At 42.5% G+C, this 25,510-nt stretch overlaps 1 protein-coding gene across 4 annotated transcripts in view; it reads left to right on the forward strand.

Moving 5' to 3' along the window:
• LOC107221175 (zinc finger CCCH domain-containing protein 13) overlaps positions 1–25,510 on the forward strand; it is a 116,333-nt gene that overhangs the window by 72,822 nt on the left and 18,001 nt on the right. For all 4 annotated transcript variants that reach the window (XM_046736340.1, XM_046736338.1, XM_015660087.2 and 1 more), the window contains exon 5: positions 19,462–19,523. In XM_046736340.1, the coding sequence (XP_046592296.1) occupies positions 19,462–19,523 (62 nt within the window). The remainder of the gene's footprint in view (positions 1–19,461; positions 19,524–25,510) is intronic.

A 25,510-nucleotide genomic window follows, 5' to 3' on the forward strand; every position in this document is an offset into this window, starting at 1 on the left:
ACTCCCAGCGAAGCGTTTCCAAGTCCTATTTGCGTCCGTGGCTTACTTCGCCAATAAAGATCACCGAGTTATTGACGGTCCGCGGTCGCCGGACGAATTATTATCCCTGTTACCTGCCGCGTTTCAACTCCCACGGCTTTCGCATATCGCACGGAAATTATAAGAGACGAATTGAAGTGAAGAAAAAGAACGAAAGTCAAAGAACCAGCGTCACCTAATGTAATTAAAAATTCGCAGATTGTATCTTCAAAAGTTCGGGCACGTTATATAAAACTCGAGAGCAGCTTTTTTGATCGAATAAAATTTTTTTATTTTTTTTTCTCTCGTTCTCACTGATGAAAATCGCAAGCTCCTTACGCTATCGTGAATTTTTATACTCTGAGGTCGGATGTTCTCCTCGTTTTGAGTGCCAAATCCTCCGAAATCTGGCGACCGTTCGACAATAATTTCTTCTTTTTTTTTCTGCCTTCTTCTTCTTGTATTTTATCGCGCCACTTTGGGAGAACAGGAAATTCCGGAGGTGTTAAGCCCCCCCCCCCCCCCCCAACTGAAGGAAGTGGCGAGGTACCTTGGCACACCCTTGTTATAGTCGTGAGGTCGATTTTGGACGGCCACAAAATCCCTCGAAGAATCTCTGCGCAAAAGCTGCATGAGAAATGAAATGAAATTCTCGAATGTGATTGTGTCATTTTGCGGGTTTTTTTTTTTCAAGCAAATATCGCGATCACCGTTTAAGATCAGAGTTTGAATTTGACGAATTTCAATCTAACCTAAAAGCAATATTGTTGCTGAACGAGGGAAAAAATTGTACGGTTGAAAACCTACGTCCTACGCGTTTTTCCTTTCGTTCACTTTTACCTGACGAAGTTTTTCCCAAATAGGGGAACGGAGATTGCCTGGCACGGTTGCGTTGCATTCGACGTGTCGTCCTCAGATTTCCTTGAGATTTTACGGAGGCAGAGGTTGGGGGGTGGGGGGAATGTGAGTTACGAAAAGTTTGCGGCGAGTGAGCAAAAGAGAGAGAAAAAAGAGAGGGGTGGGGGCCCGCCTCGCCTTTAATAAAGGCGGGAACTAGTTAAGTGCTTCGCGAGTTCCGCGTGTCAACCCTTTAGTTCTGTATTCATGTATAGCTATAGATGTACAAGGGGTCGAAATTAAGTGCGAGAGGGTCGCTTCTTCATTTTGACTTTACGCTCCCGTCTCCGAGTTTTATAACAATCACGACAAAGAGCAGCTTATTTTGTAACTTTCTTATATCATAGGCATGATACTTTATACAACCGTAGAATCAGGAACAAAGATCCAAAAATTCTTTGAGCTTACTTTTTTTCTGTCTCTTTTCAGTATTCACTTTTCTCTCATTTCATAATTATTCTTCTCAAGTTATTTCGCTCGCGAGTTTCAACTTTTTTTTTTATTCTCTCAATGCTTGCGATGGGGTTATTATTATTATTATTTCTTTTTTTTTCGTCTTCTTTCGAGTTGGGTAATCAATTTTTAAAAAGAAATTGTACACCTATTTATTTCATGACCGTTCCGAATATTTGCTTTTGTTAACTTTTTTTTGCTGCTTATTCTACGGGAATAACGATTACTGATATCGCAACTCGATATTTGCAGGACGTCTTCGTTCATATAAAGTTCGCAAAGTTGCACAGATTTTTCAAAAATTTTCGTCAGCAACACATCAACATTCGAAATTTGTTCAACTTCCGTAATAACTGATGAAACAAATAAGAGGCCGCAAATTTCACCTGATCCTGCAGCGTAAAATCAGCGCGTATACAACAATATTTGCCGAACTGTATGGCGGAGACGATCGAGGCGTGAATAATTGGGCGTATACTCGTAACGCGAGAACGACGACGGAGAGAGAGGGCAGAGAGAGAGAGAGGGAGATAACAGCCAATGTTAATGCACAGGGTAAACCTTTGGACTATAAATTGTACGATTATTATGGTGATGATGACGCAATATTATTAATGTAAACAGGGACAGTGAATGAGAATTATATCGCCGGGGTAAGTCGGCGTGAAAACGTGCAGGAAGTAGGTACCTAACGCCTCTGCTGCACTCCGCCTCGTATAAACGTGTTACGAATATAATTGCATGAAATCACTATTCATGGTAGATGTAACGAAATTATTCACACACGCCTTGCAGGCTACAATAATTCGCGGAAAGCGGAAAGTGGAAAGTTCGAGGCGAGAATTACACGCACGTGGTTTTTTTGTTTTTTTTCTCATTGTTTATTATTTCTTCCTTCGCTTCGCACTCAAGTTTCTTTTTTTTATTTTTCTTTCCCTCTCTCTCACATCCGCCTGTAAGTTTTATAAGATGATTTATTCTTTTTCACACCGGTATTTTCCGATAGCGAATATTTGACGAAGAAAATGTAGAGTTCTGATTCATTGATCGATTTCAGATTATTATAGTAATCTGACTTTTGGTATAGTTTGATTATCCGGGGGGGAAAATTGAAACAAAAATTGGTTAGATTTAGGTCAAAATTGGAAACGAGGCCGTTAATCACGTCGAGAGGGCTAATTAGTATATTAATTAGTCGAGGCGGTGCGGTTGAGTGGCGATTGTTTCGTCGCACTTAAAAGATTGTTGGCCGCTGCTAAAATGGGGCAGAGAAGGCTCGAATTCATTAATCAGTCGAGAGTCGGAGGTATACGGAGTGGAGCGGAGCTTTAAAGCGCGGGAGCAAAGTTTCGCGGCTCGAAACTCGGCGCGTCTCCGTTGTTTTTTTTTTTTTCTTTTTTTTCCTTCTTCCTTCTCAACTCGCTTAAAAATCCCTTAACAGTAAATTTTCCAATCGCGGGACGATTCCTGAAGGTGAATCCACCGCCGTGGATGGCTAATTAAGTTTGAATCCTCCTCCTCCCCCTCCCGCGTTTCTCCCTCCTTACTGCAGACCCGTTTCCGGTAACGCGGCGGCGAGGCGGCGTTTCACGCCCCAGAAATATCCTCCGAGAATGCTGCGTCCGGGGCGGATCGCGGCGACCCGATATTGCCAATTTCAATATCGTTCTCAGCCCGCCCGTTTCGCCCCCCATTTAACTTCGTGAAATCCTCGATTTCGGCCACTCGTCTCTGCTCAATTTACAGCCTCGAAGAAAGAAGTTGCTTCGTTCAAGATCGATAAATTTTTTATTTATTTTATTTTTTTTTTTTTTGTTTAATTCGTCGTGCAAGATTGTATTCGACAAATCTACTTATATGCACAGAAAGAACATACCAACAATATAAACAAAGGTTTAAGTATCGATCTGACATTTCAAATCGTTTCAAGATTAGGAGAAAGAAGAAAAAAACTGGCAGATCCGTTCGATTTCATTCCACGATAGTTTAGTTCGTTTGAAAATTAATTTTTCAACGGTTCATTATGAGAGATTTTTGTTCTTAGCTCTTTTCCAATTGCACTCTCTTCTTGTTTATGAACGTAACATTTCGATGGATACTCCACTGAATGTTCGACTGTCCGCAAAAAAAAAATTAGCGATGTTCGTTTATACCTCACCAAAATGTTTTCTCAATCGACCAAAAAAATTTTGTGCCCCTCGCGTTCATTTTTTCCGGTCAGTTGGATGGTTGAGATTTAGTCGAACGGCGTCTTTAGGGCCAAGCGAAGGGTCAAAACACCTGACGGTCGAATTCCCCGCATAATCGCCGCATTGATTCCTGGGCGGGTTCGATTCCTAAGAATGAGGTCGGATGGGGCCGCGGTATAATTGCCGCTTCGCCATCAGGGACCGAGACTTCGTCCTTCGGGATAACAAGGGTGAATCTGGTATTGAATTCGGTGAATTACCTTTGATCCTGTCACCGGGACGCCATTGTCCTTGATGACGTCGGTCCGCCTATATGTCCGGGGATTGGGATCCATCGCGAATCAAGATTGATCGAGATGGATTGATTAACCCTTTGACACGCGTATCACTTCGCTGGGTCAATTTTTATAACAAGACAGTATTCTATGGTTTTTGGTCTCACTGATTACGAATCTGAAATCAGATTTTGAAAATTCAAGATAACGCATCCGATATGGCGGACGAAAATTTCAAATTTGATCGAATACGGTCAAAAGACTCTGTTCACAGAAAACGATGTACAGAATTTTCAGAATCTGATTTCAAAATCGCAATCAGTGACCCCAAAACGCCTGGACAGAGTTTTTTCTCCGGATTCGATCGAATTCGAAATTTTCGTCGGCCATGTTTAATCTGCCATTTTGTATTTTTCAAATTCGATTTCAGATTCGTAATCAGCGACCCCAAAAACTTATAATTTATGTAAAACAAGTATACGTGTAAAGGGGTAACTTTCTCGGAAGTGAATTATTTCTTCAATTTTCACAATTTTAGTCAATCAGTTTGTTTCTAACAATAATAATTTACATTATGTCGCAAAAATTACTCTCGAGTATTGAAAACCTACAACTGTACTGTTAGAAATAGCACAAAAGCGCAAACAAATATGTTGAAAGGTTCTTTAAATGTACAAACAACGAATGTAAAATAGTTGGTAACAATACTTGCTACTGTGACTCCAAGGGTTAAGTTTCTTTCAAGCCTCCTAAATCTTGACTGCTTCTCGTGTCTCAAATAAAATTCCGTAAATAAAACGATTCAAACCAAATTTGTAGTACAAGTTGTCGAAAAGATTCTTTCAAAGATGGTCGAATTAATAACCCAACAGCTTAAAGAAATATCATCACAGCAAATCAACAACGAAAATCGAAATATGAAAATTACACAATTAAATTTTCACATATTTGGCTGCCCGTGTTGCGGCGATAAATCCGAATTAGAATTAGAATTGTAGCCAATTAGCGCTCGTCATTTATCCGAAGCCAACCACTTTGAAGCTCGCGTTCGATCTGAAATGTTCGTTACAATCGGTGGAGTGAGAACGATTATTCCCGTAGATATTCGGCGTGTACGTCCGAAATTCCGCGGTTTGCATCCGCATGCATTTGGGACTCCGATGAACTGCATCGCGAAATTCCACCCTCCGTAATTTACCCCTCGATTCAATAATCAGTCGGTGTAATTCTCTACCGTCTCCGGCTGCATGTTCGATGTAACGAACACGAATGATTGAAACCTTGAACTGAAAATTGTTTTCGCATTACTTTTCCTTTCTAAGTGGAGTCGCGTTGTTTTCTATAAAATTTATTCAGAATCTTCGATCTTATTGACAACAGAAAACAAAAAAAAAAAAAAAAACGGAAAAAAAACATCTAAAAAAGTACAGTTTTATAAACAGCTCATGCAGATTCCGATTTCGCGGAAATTCGCGAACAATGTGATGCAGCGAAGTCAAATAAACGCATCGCTGAAAGTTGGTCCGCCCAGCCTCCCTCGCCTAGTAGAGAATAACAAACGAACCGACAAACAAACTCGTTAAACTATCCTCGGTCTGTTTCGCATTCGGATTATACGTACAGGTATAATATCTGCGTGGAATTACGTACGTTTCTACGGCTCTTTTCATCGGTGTTAATTACTATGCCTATTATGTACGGAGCAGAGCAACCTAGACCGCTAGTTTCTCACTTGAGAATTCCACCGTATGCGTGCAGCGATACGTGGAAAATAACCTCATCCAATTATTTATAACGACCAAGTTAAAATAAATCTTTGTAGCAAACAAGGAGACATCGCAATGTCTATAATAACGCAATCGATCGGTAATCGTGACTTTAGTAAATTATAGTTTCACTAAAAATAGTCTGCGAACAACTATTTGAGCGGACATTCTTCTATTCTTCGATAATTCCAACACGCGTTGGTATCGATTTTCAGAAAAATTGTCGTACAGGTGTCTTGAAAACAAATTATCAATCGATCGGAATTGCTTTATATTGCAGTATGATTGCGAGGTATGTCAGAAGGCGGGCTAAACGCTGGATCCAAGTAGTACGAGTCAGTGTCTGGTCAGACCGCGATTCTCGCGGAATTCCGGCGAAACGAGTATACCTAAATTAGTCATAAAATCGTGTGCGTGACAAATTCGTCTCTTCGTTATTTTCCAGTCATTATAGATTGAAAAAATATCACCAAGAATATTACATCAATAAAAATAATTCAATATCAGCTCTCGAGTTTTTACAAGTCGTTAATTTTATGAAAAAATCCGTCTATAATAATTAATCTTTTCAAGTGAAAACGTGTATTTCGTTCGATTTATAATTGTTTCGCAAATTGTACTCAAGGTGAACAATCTGATGATAGACAGATAGATGATGTGTGATAAATTCAACGAATCCACTCTTCGCGCGTCCAAACAATGATAACGACGAAGCGTTGCGTTAACGGATCCTCAAAGAAAAATAATAGTATGCAACGACTGACGGAAAAACTACGCACGATGCAGGATTATCGTTTCCTTCGCCGAGTGCAGCGGGAGCTTCGCGCTCTATAGGCGGGTTACATACACGATATAGCGCATATATCGTATATATATGCATACACCTATCCGGCGGGTTTTCAGTCGAAGCTCTTTGAGCTCCACGCGTGGTTGCAGGGATAAAGTTGAGGGGGATGACGGCCGCAGCCTGCGGGATATCGCACAAACAGATTTCCCGGATTTAGCATAAAAACTCCAAGCGGCTACTACACAGAAATATAACTCACAATGCGCCGGCTTTGATTCGATTCCCGCAGTGCAGCAGTCGACGCTATTCAATTTTGCAGCGTGTCCTCTCTTCACTTTTTCCTTCGATTTATGCGATGCTCGCGTTTGTTTTTTTTTTTTTTTTTTTATTTGTCATGTTTTCTTCTTTTTACCAATCTATTTATTCAAAAATTCATTTCATCTTGAAAGGCGAGCGAAGCTTGTTTGAATGTTTTACGGGAAAATGCGGTTAGTTGAATCAATGAGAATATATGTAGTCCTGAAACATCGTTAACTGGTCAATATTACAGGCAACTCAACAAATAAATCGTCAACTTTTCCTTTTGACGGAGCAATTATACAAAATGAACCAAATTAATAATTTTGAGCACTGCGACCGAGCTGGTAGAAATTATTTTTCCGAATTTTATCGTCCAGAATCAATTATCGAATTGTTTATTCCCACTTGTTTACTTACTCGTTCCGCGCGCACGCATGCATTCGTTCGTTTATTTATTTTCCCCTCGACTCGAGCATCCGTTGGCTCGCGTTCCGATCGCTCCTCGTAGGCACTCGTTATCAGTTATATCCTTTGACGCGTTTGTTTGCGGTTGGTCATCCGCGGAATAACTCCGTACGTGAAATGAATTCGAAAACAACGGTGCTCTGCGCCGCTTCGAAGGATACGCTACCCTAGACCAGAAGCGTGTATAAATTATCTTCCTAATTGAAAATAAAAGCAACAGAAGCAACGACGAATTGACTAAAACCTGAGAAATCGGCCGATCGTTTGTCGTATAGAGAATTTGTCGCCCCTCACGACGAGGGAAACTAAAACCGAAAGAGAAAAAGCAGCAGGGTAGAAACTGGTATAAAAGGTCTCGACACATTTGGCGCTACCCTTGTGTGCGGGTGTACAATACACATGTACACAATAAACTCGGGCTCAAGATGTTGCCGCTAATTTATCTACGCCAGAGGTACAGTAGCTTCTATTTTCGGGGATTCCCAGAGGCTGGAGAAGGAAGCCCTCTTCGCTGACCTGCGGAATTACTTCGTCGGGATGACCGTGCCGAGTCTGACGATGAGCGCATTGTGCCCTTCTCCGGCCTTTTCTTCTTTTCCTCCCCCTGCGCCGGTTTTAGTTTAACCTCTTCTCCTCATCTTCTTTTCGCCATCTTCTTCTTCTTCTTCTTCTTCTTCTTGGCTATGCCGTACAGCACCGTATCGTATCGGCGTTGCTCATTCGGCGTACGTGTGGAACAAGCTTAATTAGTAATTCAAGGCCGGTTCTGGATACAGATTCCTATTACCGACACACTTACCGACGTCTTACCCAGACTCGAGCCCTTCCCCGCGATGAAGTCACCCCGTTCAGCTCCTGCTGTATCAATTTTTGAAAATAGTTAATAGAAACATAGACCGGCAAAGAGAAAGATATTGGCGGTTTCTTATTTCTCTTTCGAAAAATGAAAAGAACAACGGATAGAACAGAGCGAAGGGAGTACGCAGAATAGGGGGTGAGACGCGTGATGGCGAAGAAGGCGAGAGGTAAGGGGGTGAAGTGGAGTGAAAAGGCAGTGACAGAGGTAATAAAAGGAGAAAAAGAAACCGGGCGACAGACGAGAGGCGATGATTGAATGGCGGTGAGTACTTGGCGAAATTCCCTCCTCTTCGCGGCAATACACACGGAAATATTTGGGTCAATTTTTTCGCAACACCGAATCAGCGACCGAGACTCAATCATTTTTTACTTTTTTCTTACCGTACCGTTCTTTTCCCTTGGAAATTTTTTTGTTTTTCTTTTCATTTTTATTTTTATTATTTTTTTCTACGTCCGTTCTTGCTTCTTTCGGAAATTGATTCCGAGCTGGAATGAAACGCCGGATGAACGATCATTGCAGATCGACGCATGCGGTAGGCGATGATTACGCCCTGTAACGTAGACTCCGTATTGTACGGCAGAGTGAAGGAAGAATGTGCAGAGAAATTAATGAGGCTAATTAAGGGAAACAAAAGCGGTACATCTGCGAAGGAGCGGCGGAAAACGGAAACGGAAACGGAATAAACTGTTCTTCCGGTTCTCCTTTCGAGACTCCCTCTCTCTCTCTCTATATTTCTCTCTATTGCTCTCTCAGTCTTTATTCAGGCCGCCCTCTCCCCCCGTCAGCTAAGGGACTCCGCAAATTAATCTCCAAGCCAAGACAATAGATCCCGTTGTATAGAGTGCCACGCCGCTAACCGGGACGCCTGCCTCGTTGAGATAACCAAGGATTAGCCCAGAGACACGCTACCAGCCAGAAACACCCCCCGCGATCAGATACGACCATTGCAGGATGCAGGACAAACCGAAACTCGGTGCATCGCGCTGTATTCACGTTAGGTACATTATATGTTCGTTCAATTATCGTAATTGCCGACTGGAAGCATATCCCGCGGCCGTTTGTTTTATTATACTCCTCGACGATTTTATTACCGAAAGTGGTGAAAAACGACGCGATTGAAAATATTCTTTCGAACCGTCGCGTGTTTTTTAACATCATTTCTGGGGATTGATGTAAAAATTTAATTTCGACCGCAGGTTTACGAAAATATCGCGGACAACCAATTGTTTCTTTAAACAATTTTATTCCAAGTGAATTAAAGCGTGGATGATATCGCAATATCTGTCCAGAATGAAGAAGGAACTAGTAAATTTCTTGGCGGTTTTTCACGGGATAAATCGATAGAAATATATATATATATATATATATATATATATATATAAATTGGAGACCAACAAGATCAATCACACGTGTCGAATATAAATCCCGATCAGTTTCATTTTCAATGCTGCTTTCTTTTCTCTGAATAACTTTCCAGATACAATATCCATACACACATATACGGGGGATTAAGGATAATTTAAGGAAGTATCCGTGGCAACTGCTCGAGGTAAATCCAAGTATATAATGCACACAGTGGAAGGTAATAGATACGGACACGAAGGACATAAAGCGAAATGGATACGTGTAGGCGATTCCGTGCGATTTTCTACGCGAGACGCACGCCGAGCGGAAGGCGAGCGAAAATCGCGATCGCGTTACATTCGCTCGTAGATAACCATCATCCCGGCGGGCGTTCAATCCTGCTTGCGTTTCTGTACCCGTCCTGCAAGCCTTGGTTCCCTTGCAAACGCCGTCTGGCTCTCGCCACCTGCGAACACAACGCGTCCTGCCTTTCAGCGAAATTTCCATCCGGAACTATCATTCGCAAATGGACGAATACCGTGCTGGAAAAATCGCGAACAAAGGGAAAAAAAAACGATAGGTGTAATTTTCAACAAAGTATATTTTGTCCGAGGATCCCTCAATTCTCCGTGAAGTTGGATTTATATTTGATTGACCAGAGAGAGAGAGTGAGGGAAAGGAGGGACACGGAGACAATTACGTGAGTTTGTTTTTACGGGCGCAAGATTTTTCATCCGCCGATCGGGTATTCGAGGAATGGGATGGATATGCGGTGCCGAGGAGTGGGATTTCCTGTTATATGCGAGATCCGCGTGTAATTAATCCGTAATTTTTCTTTTGAAGCAAACAGAACCGAACTGAGCCGGACGAAATCCTCTCTCCCTCTTCGTTCATCCACGTGTCTGTTTGCCGTTTGAGCTTTGGAGCGTGTTGCCATGGCTACGAAAGGAGAGAGATAGAAAGTGGTCCGCGTTTCTCTCGAGCCGCGTATTAACCCCGGATTCCCGTGTGTATTTACAGTTTTAGAGAGCAGAAGAGCGTGCCTGTCTGCAGCATAGGTCGGCAATGGTAATCGAATATTGCAAATGATAAATACGAGAAACGAAATCACATAATGAAGGTAAATTGAAATTGAAATTTCGGAGGGGTAAATACCGGATGGTTCGATCCAGCTGCGACTACGCCAAGGGTTGGAATTACATTCGTCATTGCTTTGATAACTGCGAAATAGCAAAAGAGACAAGAATAATAAGGGTATTAATTACAAACACAGGCCCGCGATGCTTTTCCCCTGACGAAACTGAGTTGTAACATCGGTAGGTGTTAGATACGAATCTGTGTAAAAAATATTTAAACAACTCTATCGCGTAGATTCTCCGAGTAATGTTTTTTCGGCTTTCTTAGTACTGCCAGAGTTAGAGTTACGTAAGTACAAGAGAAAAAGATTGAACGGGAGTTTTGAAGAAAGTAGAAAAAGATGTAGCAAGCCTTTTGGATTTGCATAAAATCTTGCATAAAAATAAGTCTCGATGTGCTGTAAAAAAAACTAGCGCTATATTTCAATTCAACATACTTGAGTACCTAAAAAAAAAACAGGCATTATTATTTTAAGAGGAAATTAAAAGTTATATTACGCAGGCCTGTGTTACCTACCGCGAACAGGGAATAACTAACGAGCATTAACAAAGCTCGTATTTCACCCTCCGAAATATCTACGTTCTACACCCCCGTTACTTCCGGTCTTGATATTTAAAGTTTGCGAAACATCGAGCGACCTTTATTTACATCAATACGAGATACGTCATATATTAGGCGTTGTAAAAACATCTGACCCAACGGAAATAATTCAGGCACGAAAGTTTGAAACGAGGAGGTTAAATAGCCCGCAGATCGGAGTCTATATTATATCTCGCGAGTGACAGAGCGGCAAAGCGGGTGTGACAAGGTCGCGGGAATCGCCCGGATTAGGGACAGGGGTAGTGAAATCCGGTCACATGCTCGGACGGATATGTTGCGTCGGGTTTCCGAGTGGATTTCACCGGCGAATAAGGCCGATCCGAGATGCTCGAACTTCCGCAACGGCGAGCAGACGAAAATCAAGGGGTGCGGGCCAATTTCATGCGTGCGGCGATATCCGAAAGGGCGCGTAAAACGCGCGACATATGCCTTCGGTGAATTTTCCGTCGAGCGCTTTTATCTCTCTCCCTCTCCCTCTCTCTCTCTCTTTGCCGTGGGGAGTGAATTTTCCAACCGCTGTATTACGCCTAGATACATTATTTATACCGAGGAGTAAATTCGCGAGTCGCTATCTTCGGGCGATGCAGAACTCACCCTGGGGGTTGGACACCCTTAATTTACGAGGGTGGCGTTAATTGCGGGCTTGACACCGAATTCCGCGAGGTACAAAGTCTTCCCCGAAATTACAAGCAAACAATTCGGGAAGGAGCGAAGGACGAAAAGTCAGGATCACAAGAATCGGATTGTCGTACTAAATTTTGAACTAGTTGCCACCGCGGAAGTCGATCAAACTTTAAAGCTCAATTTGTTCGCGAATTATTTCTCCAAGCATTGATATTTCATTTCAACAATGTATATGAATTCTCATATCCGTCCTGCAGCCTCCAAATTTTTCTACCTTTCCTCATTATTCTCTTTCCTTTCTCTTCTCTGGATGCCGTATATGAAATTTTTAATCGCGTCACCAGAGTCAGCCCTTATATATACATATATTTTAAAAGTTCACAGAGTTCAATTACATCGCAAGCGTATCGTCGTGTGTTTATTATGTTGCAAGGGATTCTGTTTGTGATTATCTTTTTATATTGGATAAACAGACGAGTATATCGACTCTTCGAGTTTATATTTGAAAATGAAAGTAAGGATCACGCAGCGTTCCTCTTTGCGCACACACACACACACACACACTTATACTTACACTCTCTCTTATATCTCTCCACGCAAGTGAGAGGATATTAAAGCATCACGAATCGCTTGGAAAATATCAGAATTTATATCGGTAAACGAAACGTCGATCCGAAAGGAAGAACGAAGAAACTAAGCTTTCGCGCGAAAACACGAGAGAGAAAGAAAAAAGTTAGTGAGAAGGAACTAAACTATGAGAAAGGTTCGCCGTTTCGATTCTGGCTTTTCGTGATATATTACGCGAGCAAGGGATACGGTTCAAATATCTCGTTCCACTTTTCCTCTCATTTTTCATTCTGAGGTTTTTTCTTTTTTCCTTTTTTTTTTTTTTTATTTTACAATAACAAGAATGTTGCACGAAACGTCTCCGCTGAATTTGAAATTTAAATTCTGCGTTTCGCTCCGGAAACACGTAGACGCGTTCGGCTTCCGGTTGTTTTGTTTCACAGATCGACCCCGTCAACCATTTTGGATTTTATCTACCTTTCGGTTTGCAGTTCGGGGCGAGATTTAAGGGCGGTTTAACGGCTAGTGACCCAAAATTGTCCGCAACCCTCCGTCTCTCCGTATTTTCCTGGCTTAAGGGGGATGCCGCGGGATTTGGCATATTTTTGAAATCTCGTAAAATCAGTTTCTTGACTCGATAAAATTCTCCATTGTCAATAACGAGTCGAGAGATCTTGATCTGGATAAAAAAAAATTCAAACCCGTTTAGGTCGGGATATTACGAAGGAAAATTTGGGATCTAAACCAAATGGAATAGTGAACGTCGCGAAGTATTATTGTATATTTCACTTTAACTTGCTCATTCTTCGACGTTTTATTTTCGTTTCTTCTTTGAACCACTCCAACCCCGCAACTCCATTTCGGAAACGGATGTCGGCACGACGGGAATCCAAAGCCAGGAAATTAGCAAATCAACCCGCGAACCGTTACCGAAGGAGAGAAAATCCGAACGAACCCAGTATCATAATTGCTTCCGTTATTCGGAGAAAGTTAAGGCTCGTGAAACGCGACGGGATCAACTTAAAATGAAAACGAGCAATTTCGTTTTTTCTCTGCTTTAGAAAGCGAACGCGTCGTGTGTTCGGAATTGGCCACGATCTTCCTTCCTTATTACCTGTAAAATTCTTCAATCGAAACAAAAATCGAATTTCCCGAGATGATTTTCATCGCAATTATTCGATTCGCCCGAGAGAGCCGCGGACTCAATTTCCATTCCAATTCGATGTTGGTGCCGGCTTCTTTTCCTTGGTGAAATATAACGTATCCTCGACCTCGACAGTCGAGCGTCAATCACCGAGGGACAGACCGACGTGGTGTGCATACGTGGCTAGTTTTATTCGGAGGAAGATGAAGCTGTCGAGAAGACCGATGAACGACACGCCGCCGAGTTAAAGGGTCGTTTCTACCTTCGGTTACGGGTAACCTGGACGCGGGGGAAAAAGGCGAAGAGGTGAAAAGAGCGAAATCTGTCGAGTGGTTCGCCCTTTGTCGTACCACGATTTTGAATGGGCGCGAGTGATGCGGAAGGAGGAGAAAAGGAAATAGGGGGTGAAACTGGCGAGCGAGAAGCTGGAGATGTGTTTGAAACGGAAACTCTTACCGAGGGATTTTATCATCGCCGAGGCTTGGTATCACTGTCCGAGAAAGTAATGAAGAACTGTTGCCCGAGGAAAGGGACGGGAAGAGAAAAACCATAGGACCGAGAACTCGACGGGGAAGAGAAAGATTCTGCACGTTATATATATGTACACATAAGACGTAGGCGGGCACCCTTGACGCGAAACTGCAACAGCTGCGCCCGCTGCACGTGCGTTTGATGGGGGTTTGATGGTCCGAGAAATAAGCGCGAGGCCTGAAACAAATCGGGGATCGCTTGAAAGCGTTGACAGAGCCGAATTTCACCTCTTGCAAAGGCGTCGCTCCGCCAGCACGTTTTCTCTCTTTTCGCCATTTTTTTCACATCCCTTCGAAGCGAACAATACTTAGATAATAATGATAATCTCACTGGACGAACAAATCGGCTCCTGTACGGCGTTTCGAATTAGCGGGGGATCGCCTGTTGTACTGCGGGAATTCGCGTCCGAAGGGCTGAAAGGAAAGGAAGAATCGCGAATCTGCAGCGGCGGAGCGGAATGGGCACAGATGTGGAAAACAGCATTCAGCTCTCACACACCCAGGCCAATTCGCCCCGACGCAACAGCAACGGTACGCCGTCTGAAAAGGGAAACAAGGCGTTCGTTAAATTACTCGTCGGGATTCCAATTTCACGATATTTTCGATTCCGCAGAACGAACATCCGCGCGATCTGCAACGAGCGCAGAAATTGAAACTCGACTCGGGGCGAAAAATCTGTCGTTAAAAAAAACGCCTTTATTAGGCTGGTTTTTTGTCGAAACTTTTTTTTTTTGTTATTTTTTAGCCCCAAACAAAGCCTCGTGAAACCGGAACTCGGTAGCGAAATTCTAAAAGGTGAGTTCATTTTTCAATTTTTCAAAGACCAACAGATATATCACGAAAACAATACGAGTTGGGAAGCTGTGTTTACTTTCATTTTGTAGATAATCAAATTTTCTTCAAATGATGTTGTGACTACTACGTGACGTTATTTGTATTAGGCTGGAACACGGGTGAGATAAAAATTTACGACAAGCATCTTCGTTCATTTGTTCAATGCAGTCAATTTTAAACTTTCCCATCGAGTACAAGATGAACATTTTGGTGGACGCTAGTCAGAACCGTTTTCGTAGAAAATTTCATTACCTACGAAATGAGATTAAAAGCAACTTTCCAACTTGTATAGCTGTCGAGATATTTCGGTTAGAGTGCTTGAAAAATTCAAACCGGACGAGTCACCCTTTTGTATTTTGGGACCGAATTTCGGTATCACGAGGATTCGTTAGAAGCTAAAATCTAACTTTTCGAAGGGCACTTAAGGGGTGAAAAAACGTTAAAAAAAAGAACCACCCTAGCGTATATGTCCAGCTTGAAAATCTATCAAATAATGCTTTTTTACTTTATTCTGATCGAATCCACTGTGAATTCGTCATAATCATCAAAAAAAAAAAGGTGACTGGAAAGACGATGACTGAGCGATCGTTGATCGTCAGGTTCAAGAACCTCTGGCGATTCGAAAATAATTCACACCCAACGACGTCGGCTTGGATATTTGCACGAAATGTTTCGACGTCGATGTCTTTGATCGTGACGCGGTGTCGTAATAAGGTCGACGATTTGTCTTTGTAACGTGAGGGTGGGTGCTTGGGGTGGTGGGGAAGGGGAGTCTGAGTTACAAGGAGTAAAGGAACAGACGGACGGACCGACGAACCGGGTCAAGGGTCGAGAATGGGGATGAGGACCAGAAGTTACAGGGGCTAGGTAACGATACGCGGGGTTTATGGCGGGGATCGAGGAGCAGGTTACGCGCGCGCCTTGTTTACCGGCGGTTAAGTTTACCGGAAGGAAGGGACGATTTGTAAGTACATTGAGATTATCTGCGCTGCAGCCGTCACGACTCGACGGGCCGCTACGATCCGGGCAGTTAGTTTGCCGTCAGGAGAGAGCCTGGCTCGACATGTTTTATACATGGCGTTAAAGCACTCGAAGAGTCTCTCCCCCCTTCCCTGCGGGGTAGCAAAATATGTGTTCACACGCGCCCTCCGCTACACCAATTCGACTAATTTTGGCATCGGCTGACAACTCTCGGATCGCAATCTTTCTTGTTGTCTATCGAATGCTCTGAAAGCGTCGAAAGCTTCACGCGAACGTGGAGGAAAACGATTTTTTTTTTTCTTTGTTAGCGAGTGACGAACAACATGCTCGACGTGTTTTCTGCAATTTTCAATGCTTCGCGGCTATCAATCTTCGTTGTGAGATAAAATCGAGCGGATGATCGGTTTACGGAACGGAAGGGAAGAATGTCGGACGATCTTTTTACGTAAACTTGTTTACCGGAAGAATTTGAGAACGTGTTTTAAAATGACTCGAAATGCGTTGGAGGGTTGGAAGTAATAACAACTTTCACGACGATGGTGTCAATTACGATAATAATGGTGAATAATAGGAGGAGGAAAGGATGTGGTTGGGCTGGATTGCGGCGCCTAAGCAGCCCGTAGAACAATGTAATCCGTTCCCATTCGTAACGCGCGAGTAGCCATATTTCGCCAACGTCGAGGGCTCGCATACGTGTCTGTGTATAGATGGATAAAGGGGGACGGGGATACGGATACAACAATGTGAAACACGGCGTAACAATGCCGGGGGGTTTAACTCTAATGTGTGGCCGAGTGAGGATCGAGTTAATGCACGTCGAGAGTCAGGGGCTTTAACGCACCCTGAACAACCTCGTACCTACCGTTTCGAATTTAAACTGCACCAAAAACTACCCTCTCGCTTATAAACGTATCGTTATTTCTTCGCACGCATCTCGCGAGTGGGAAATATTTCGTGATATTCAAGCTTGGATTGAAGAATCGAAAGCTGTGAAGGAAAAGTTTAATCGGAAAACTAGCAGCGAGATGTTAGTCCAGTCAACGTGGGCCTGAATTAAAAATAATTCGGGATATTGCTGCATTTTTTGTGTACAGAAATTTTCGAGCCTCAGGAACTCCAATCCGGAGTCATCTTTCAGCTGCATAACCGTCGTTTCGAGAATACAGCAACACTCCACGTTTTTTTGCGTCTTCCTAAAAAACTGCTATCGTTGGACGAAAAATGACTTTACCATCGTGTAGAGCGGAAAATTCTACATCGAATTCTATCATACGTTGGAAACAGAGTCGGATTAACAAATTAAGAAAAATAAAACTCCAAGTATCGACGGCATTTAGGGAATTTTGGTGATGATATTATTATTATTTCATACGAGGACAGAATTTTCCGTTCCACACGATGGTCGAGTAATTTTTCGTCTATCGATAGCAGTTTTCGAGGAAAATGCAAATAAACGTAAAATTTTGCTGTTTTTTCGAAACGCTGGCTATGCCAGAATTTAATTCACATCTATTTTGACCGGAGTATAACCAGACACAGATAATTGTGGTCGGGAAATCGGAACAGCGCACGAGTTACTGTCATTCCTATAATTCGTCGAAATTCGAATTCCCTTTCGAGGGTAAAAATCGTCACTCAAATTCCGAGTATCCGCAATCGAGTGGCAATGAGCCCTCTATACCTATCAACCGCGAGTCAAACGGAATAACGGAGAAGAGTGATGCAGACTCGTTCGATGGGACGGACGGTAGGTACAGGTCGGTCACAGTTTCCACTTGCCGCTGCGAAGGGTTGCCAAGTGCCAATATTTAACCACTGCAAATACGGCACGATGTTTTCGATTTCGACAAACCAGAGCAGCAGCGGCTCGATCAAACGTATTTTACCGAAGTCTGCATGCCCTCGTCACTGAGCTCATCCAATTTTTACTTCGCTGGTCGACTAATTCCTTGTATTTCGTTTCGCATTTCCGTCGAATGCCAAACTCGAATCTCCTTACTTTTTTCTTTTTGCATTAGTTCTCCTGCTGCTGCCGGTGCTGAGAATATTTCCAACCTAGTTTGGCAGTTGGAAATCTGGCTGAATTCCGGCACGCTATTCCAAATGAAAAAGTTTGAAAACAATACCGATCTGTACACCTTTCCGTATCACAACGAACGTAATTATAACGAAGCTGAGATTCTCACGCGTCTTTCCCTCGATTACTACCGGAGAGGAAAAGCAAACCTTTCGTTGAGTAAAAATCCAAGGGCCGACGACTGTGCGGCATCGGTCTATTCGAAAGGGCAGCCACACTTGACTGCCGGCTCGTCTGGAGCGATGCCGTTTGATTCGTTAATTAAACTTGAACCCCGGGCGCTCTTCGCCGGGCGATATTTACGTTACACAGTTTCCTTGCCGGGGTTCGAAAGCTGCAGACCTTCCAAGTGTGTACAATTCGTCAAATATTGGTACTAGGGGAATTCCTATTAATTAGGAAAAGCGAGATGTGTTTTGCAGGCCGAACTTACGGGTAAACGCGAAGTGGAAAAAGACGCGCGTACAACTTCAGCTTCGGCTTCGCTTGTTACTGCGAGGCTCGAAAGTGTACGTCTGTAAACTATTTACGGAATAACCGAGGGACTTGTAAAAACTCCCGGCAGTGGTATAAACAGTTTTCGATAAACGAATTCGAGTAAAAAAATCCTCCTGCCTGTATAATTGTCCACTACTTGCATAATTTATTTATATCGTAAGCGTATACCTTAAAGTTCCGCAAAATCCCGCAGCTGCGTAGTATAGAGGATGATTTTAGTGGGTACACTTCTCGACTTGAGAATAAAGGAGAGATCTCGCAAGTCGGTTGGAAAACACTTTCGCAAATGTGTGTGCACAGCGTGCAGGACTCTTTTATACTGGTCTTCCCTTTTACTTCACCGACTTTTGGCTTCCCTCTAAGCTATAACCTCGAGTCGTGGAGACTCCGGGAAATAAGGAAATGACTCCTCGATCCAAGACGCGAGCCCCGCGATTAGACCATCGCGCTTTTAGCCTCTGAATTATTCAGACCGTCGAAGGGCTCGCGATATCGGAAATCAGTCGAGCCGAATCTCTATTCTTTGGTAAATGGCATTTATGTTTACTCAGGCCCCGGGATCAAAGCCTACTCTTTCCGCAAGGTTTCGGGATCATGTGTCTCGAAAATCGTGTGTTTGTTTTTAATGCAGCCTCCAGCATCTTCCGTCTCTCCTTTTCCCGTCCCGGGGAACTCATCCAAGGATTCACTTATCTCGAGGAGGAGAACGAACGCGACGCCACCTCGTCGAAGTATTATTTTTTTTTTCTCCCCTCCATCCCCCTTCTCTCTCTCTCTCTCTCTCTCTCTCTCTCTCTCTCTCTCTCTCTCTCTCTCTCTCTCTCTCTCTCTCTCTCTCTCTCTCTCTCTCTCGCTCTCTCCCTCTCGCTCTCTCTTTTTCGATACGGACTCGTTTTTGGTGAAATAACACCGGTTCAAATTCATTTGGAATTCAGGGTGAAAGTCACGAATGAAAGAACACGATCTCAATGCAGATGGATTCGCTCTGACGGAACGCTTAACGTCCGCCCTCTCAAACTTTTGTGCTCGACCGTGTATACATATCGTAAGGATAATACAAATATCTTACGGATCAGTGAACCTCTCGTCACTCTGTTATTCTTGTATATGTTTCAGGATCTGCTCTGATGAGAATCGTCGAGGTTTACAAGGAGATACAAGAGCAGGAGCTGAATATTGTAAGTATTTTTCTCTCCTCGATTTATATACGTTATAAAGTGAACGAAACCGCGGTGAGGGTAAAAATTACGTGGTGGAAAAAGAAAAAAAAAACCATAGAAGGGGGGAGGGAGGAAATATACCACATAGAAAAGTTTACTCTTTCCAAGCAAAAACAAGAGCCGCACTCGGTAATTTTTGGTGCCTGTCGCAAAATACTTACTCGTAAAGAGTTCTAAGAAAGTTTGAATTGGAGTATGTATATATATATGTATATAGGTATATATATATATATATATATCTTATACACGGAAAAGGGGAAAATAAATGAATAAATGTGTAACGAGGCGAGAAAGAGGATTTGGAAAATTCATAAACATGAATTTGGCACAAGTGTTGTAATAAACGCGGTAACAAACGAAAAAATTACCTCGGGAGCAGAATTAGGAGCTTTTGAGGACTTGGAGGTTAGGGAATATAATTCTTAAGCTGTGCAAAATGCTACAAAAATGCAAAATGGTATATGAAAAAGAAATGAGAAAATATGCACAAGTAATGGTTTACATATTTCAGAAATTCCATCATCATCGGATCCCGGCGATATGTCATAAATTATAACAATGAAATCGATTTTCTAGTAATACAGTAATTTGCCATCGTTTTCGAGTGAAACGGCAATTTATATGTAACGCGACCCGTTTTATCGTTAGGCTCCAGCTCCCGACGCAACGGCCGGTGTTATTATTTTATTCAAATGAACGAGCTGCACCCCGCGTGGTTTAAATAATTTAAATAAACTTTCCTAACGCAATTAAAAGTCGCTAAATTTATGCGGAGTTGCTTGGATGTTTTCCGCGAGCGCGGTCTCCGTATAACACCCCCGTGCGGGAGAACGAGACGCGTTGCGAGGCGTAAAACTGAGAGGTGCGAAAATGCGATTTGGCTAAGCTGTAAGCGGTGCTCTCGGAATATTAATTAAAAATTAAATACGACTTTTCGATTATCAAACGGGCAACGACACTTTGATATCGATTATACGTATATTACGAGCCTTGGGGAGAAAATTTACCTCTAACGCGTTTCTCGGCGAAAAACAAATATACCTCTCGAATTATCTTTGCGCGTTATTGAAAATAATCGGAACTACGAAGACCTGCGATCGTGGCAAAGCTTCAGCCTCGTGTGAAATATAAATTGAAATTCCAACTTTTACAGTGAAGAAAAATAGTGATGAAAATAAAATTCACCCTACCTACCACCCTCTCTACTCGTTCTCTTTCCCTTCATCCTTCGAGAGGTATTTCAAACTTTAAGTGCTTTTCTGTACAACACACATCGAAACTTTTCCATGTTTTCCGTTGGCTGCTGCAGCGAGCGTTTCAAGCTCAACTCTATACACACCCTGCGTTGATCCTGGGATAAAATAACGATCACAGTAATTTTGCGGTCGCGTATATAAATTTTCCCCCTTTATTCGTCATCAGGCTAATGGCAAAAGGCGAACGCTGCCGCTTCTGCTGCTGTTGCAGGAATCGCGAAAATCGCGAAGAGCTTTTCTGCAGCGTTTGCTTGCGAACTTCCGAATCGAACCGAAGATGAGAGCTGAAAGACGGAAATGGCTCGCGGAGCCGAGCGATTTCAATTAAATCAGAAAGTCTCGTAAAAACGTCAGGGCCACCCGTTAAAGGGACGCGCTGTTGTGCCTCGCCGTTTTCCCTCCTTTCGCATCTCAGACCCTTTCGCGAATCACGCCGAATCGGGAGGAAAGATTTCAACCCCCGGCCAGCCTGCGGCCGGAAACCGACGACTTATTGCTCGTCAACTACTTCGCCGGTTCTCGCAGTATTTTCGCCAGAACTGAAATTATCTTTTTTTTTTTTTTCTTTCTTTTCCTTTGTCTTCTCTCTTTACGATGATTTTGGAATTTTATCCTGTTTCGTTAGCGCTCCGCGAGGAAGGAGGCGACTTTGGTATTGCAGCGAAGAAGCAAAACTGCCGACAACAAACTTCCGGGGTTGGCTCTGCAACGTCTGGCGGTTCGCTGTTTCGACGAGAACTTGTAGTAGGGGTCGGTCGCCAGAACTTGGGTCTAGATTTATAACTCTCCGATATATCCCAGATTCCGTCTCGCTCGAGTCGTAATATCCCCGGTTTTTGGGGGCGACGCCCCGCTCAGACATCCCCAAATTGCCAAACTCCGGACGTACATATTCGCTGACGGAACGTTTGTCCGATATTATTTATCTCTTTGTTGTTTTCTTTGTTTGTTTCTTGTTTTTTTTTTTTTTTTTTCTTCTCTTCTTTGTTACGCTGCGCATCGTCGATTATTATAAACAAGAAAGAGCGAAAATTCCACGTCTGAGAGTGACAACCTGAAGTGAAAGAAAAAATTTCCGTACATCTTGAAAGTATTTCTTTTTATCTTTGTCGACTGAGGAAGAAAAAAAAATAAAGAAAAAAAAAAAAAATAGTCAGTGAAATAACAAAAGTAATTTCAAATCTTAAATATAATAGTTGGCTAAAAATTTCTGCCCGACCGGGAAAATTGACAATATATTTGCGACGAAAATATCCGCGAAAAATGATTTCCAATTTTACCGGGAAAATCCGAATCGGTCTTATCTCGGTTGCTCAGGCGAATCGGCCGGATCCACGAACGGAGGAACGAATCCAACTCTATGAGCGACGAAACGCGCTGCATTACGCGCTTATCTTTTATGGAGCCACGCGTGTGTATGCGAGGCGAGGCTACTACGATATTCTTCCCGATATTGGGTATAATCTTATATACATACATACATACTTATTCTACCTACTCGGGGCGAAACTGCGCCGCGGTCCAAGAGCTTCGATAATTGTGATCTACGGCCTCTCTTCGGCTGCTCCTATCTTAACGAGATATTTCTATACCGCCGCAGATATCAGAGGGAGTCGAGTTTCGGAGCTACTCGCTATGTCCTACCGGACTTTGACCCGAGTCGTTTGACTCGCTATCCTGCGGAAGCGTCCCCCGTTCTATCGCCGATTGCCTTCCCCCTCTATCCCGAAATTGGGATGAAGAATCGACACTTGAAGCTGATACGCAATTAATACTAGTTTTTTTTTTCTTTTTTCCTCTATTTCGTATGAATTTGAACGAGCAAAAATTTTCACGAGTTGTAAACGAAAAGTTGGCAAAATCGTTGCTCTCAATTGATGGAGATTTAATCAGAATTTGTCACTCGATGTTCTGCATCTCTGTTTGAAATGAGAAAAGGTGAGAAAAAGAGAACGGAAGGAAGGTACGGCGGTAATTCGTTGAAAAAGTAAAACTGTCAAGTAATCCGGCCTTTTCTTTCGGAGTGAAAAAGACATTGGAGCGGCGGTGTCCTTAACCCGAATCAAAAATTAGGGTGGACAAAAAACCGCCGGTGTAATTGTTCCGTGCAGAATAACACGGGTAAGGACGAGGACAGTTTTCTTTCCATTTTTGATATTCCATTGAGATGAATAAGTATCGGTTCTGTACATCGAATGATAATCAGAACCTCTCTTTATTAATTATAATGTTTGTTTTTACATCTTTTACATTGATAAATAAGTCTTGAAGTTTTTGGTTGACGGCTAATATGAATGTCTATTCGGAAGAATAAGAAAAACGTTTTCACTGACATGTGATAGAGTTTATCGTTAGTAACGTTACCAGGGGCAATATAATGAGAGCACGATGAAAGATTGTGTTTGGGGTTTGACACAAGATCGTCCGTAAAAAAACAGAAGTACGAAAATTATTCATTTTTAAACTTTGTTTATCAATTCTTTTACGTTTGTACTTTATTATGAATTATTATTTTTGAAGAAAAGTGATTCGAATGCAAAACTAAAGTTTATTTAATTGTTACTTGCAATAAACGTTTGAGAATGTAAGTAATTTTACGAAAAATTCGAAATATCGTTCTGGTTTCTACATAAAGAAACTTTATCCGATGAAACTATTTTTTCTTTCATTAGTTACGTAGAAAAAATCAAAATTTGACGTCCAGAACCCGGACTCAAAATTCGTCTTCACCCGTGTAATCTAACGGTCGAACGATTTTCTTGGAAATTATGCGCAAGCGCGGATTGCACATCTTAGAAACGGGTGGCGCATGCCGACCGGAGAGAGAGTATAAAAAGAAAATAAGTTATTATTATGTACTTAGGCAGGAAATAGGGTCGTAAATTTCATCCCGCCTCCCCGCGTCTCGCCGGATACACTCGGATGCTGTTGCCCGCTGGAGGAGGAAAAGAAACACGCTGCCAGACGGCGTTAAAATACGAGTTGTTGTCTCGTCTTGTAATAATTGCGAGTGGAGGCTACCGCGTTTTGCGAACCTCGATCCTCCTTTCCCCCGATTTTCCGCAATCGAGCTTCCGGATTATTATAAGTTTGACGGTTTCTGGTATATTTTTTCTTCCCTTTCTTTTTCAATATTTTCTCCAAATTGGAGAATTAAAGGTGGCGAAAAACCTCGGAGCATTCGACGAGTCAGCTTCTCTGGGCGATTAAGTATTCGGCTATTTCGAGGGGCTGGCGAAGAGGGGATGAAAAAAAATGGTCAAAATATTGCGCACCGCGGACGTTAAGATTGTCCCCGGCTATTACCGAACCATAAAGGCCAACGATACGGGGCTGCTGTCAGCACCCTCGTAGTTACCGAGGTACGAGAACAGCCTGTATTAGATTACATGTGAACAGGGTCGGCGAGGCGAAGCTCAAGGAATTTTTTTTACCCTCAAATTAACGCGGAATGCCTGAATCGGAGATGAAAATTTCTGTCCATTCTCCTTGTTCAGAATATACGTGAGATTTGTCGACCTCAAAGCTTACGAAACAGTTGTTTTTTGATCAAATGAAATATGAAGCTATTTTTGAGATGCGTATTGAGTCAGTGAAAAGAAACTCAAGGTAGGATTGGCGAGAGTAATTACAGCAGCATGGAAATATTTAAATGTTTGAAACGACTGTTGTATTAAATTCCCTTCTCTCCGATCATGAATCGAGAAAAGACTGCTCCGGTCAAATTGAACTCGATTGATTTCGAGTAGATTGTTTAACCCTTTGAGTCATAGTGGTAAAAATTCATATACTACCGAATTTATATATATTTTTCATATATTTAAAGATCTTTTCAATATATTTCTTTGCGGTTTTTTGCTGTTTCTTATAGTATACCGATAGGTTTTCAATACTCGAGAGTAGTTATTACGATATAATGTAAATGATTATTGTTAGAAACAAATTGATTGAAAAAAATCGTCAAAATTGAGGAAATCGTTCATTTTCGAAAAATTACCCGTCTCAACGTATATGTGTTTTACATAAATTATAAGATTTTGGGGTCGCTGATTACGGATCTGAAATCAGATTTTGAAAATTCAGTACGGCTGATACAATGAGTGACCCCGAAAACCCCTAAATTGATTTTTCAGACCGAATTCGAATAAATTTGAAATATTCGTTCACCGTACCGAATCCACCGTCTTGCATTTTCAAAATCTGATTTCATACTCGTCATCAGCGAGCCCAAAAAGCATCGACTGTCATCTTTTTATAAAAGTTGACCGAGCCCAATAACGTGTGACTGGAATGGTTAAAGCAGTGTTCCACGACAACTTGGACTTCCTCAAACCGCGGATCCTTTCATCCTTTTATCCTTAAAGCATTCGCCGTAGCGAATCGGAGCGTGGAAAATCCTGGCGCGTGTACCGGACATCGCGGCAAGAGTATGAAACCTCCTTGAATCAAGCGACGAGGTGGAGATGGAAGGGGATCCATAAATTTATGATAAATCCATATTTTCGCTGCGTAAGCTCGGCCGCTTCCCGGGTTCACCCGGCATAGCGCAGCTTTACGGCTATACATCGAGTGGGTAGCCTAGCCGGTATTTCAGCGTCGTTAAAGCGCTGGAAGGAAGCCAATCACGGGGCTTTTTAAGAGAGGAGGCTCCATTGGGAGTAGATGAGGGCGGCGAACGAGAGGAGGGGG

Source organism: Neodiprion lecontei, chromosome 4, assembly GCF_021901455.1.
Source record: "Neodiprion lecontei isolate iyNeoLeco1 chromosome 4, iyNeoLeco1.1, whole genome shotgun sequence".
NCBI classification, from domain to species: domain Eukaryota; kingdom Metazoa; phylum Arthropoda; class Insecta; order Hymenoptera; family Diprionidae; genus Neodiprion; species Neodiprion lecontei.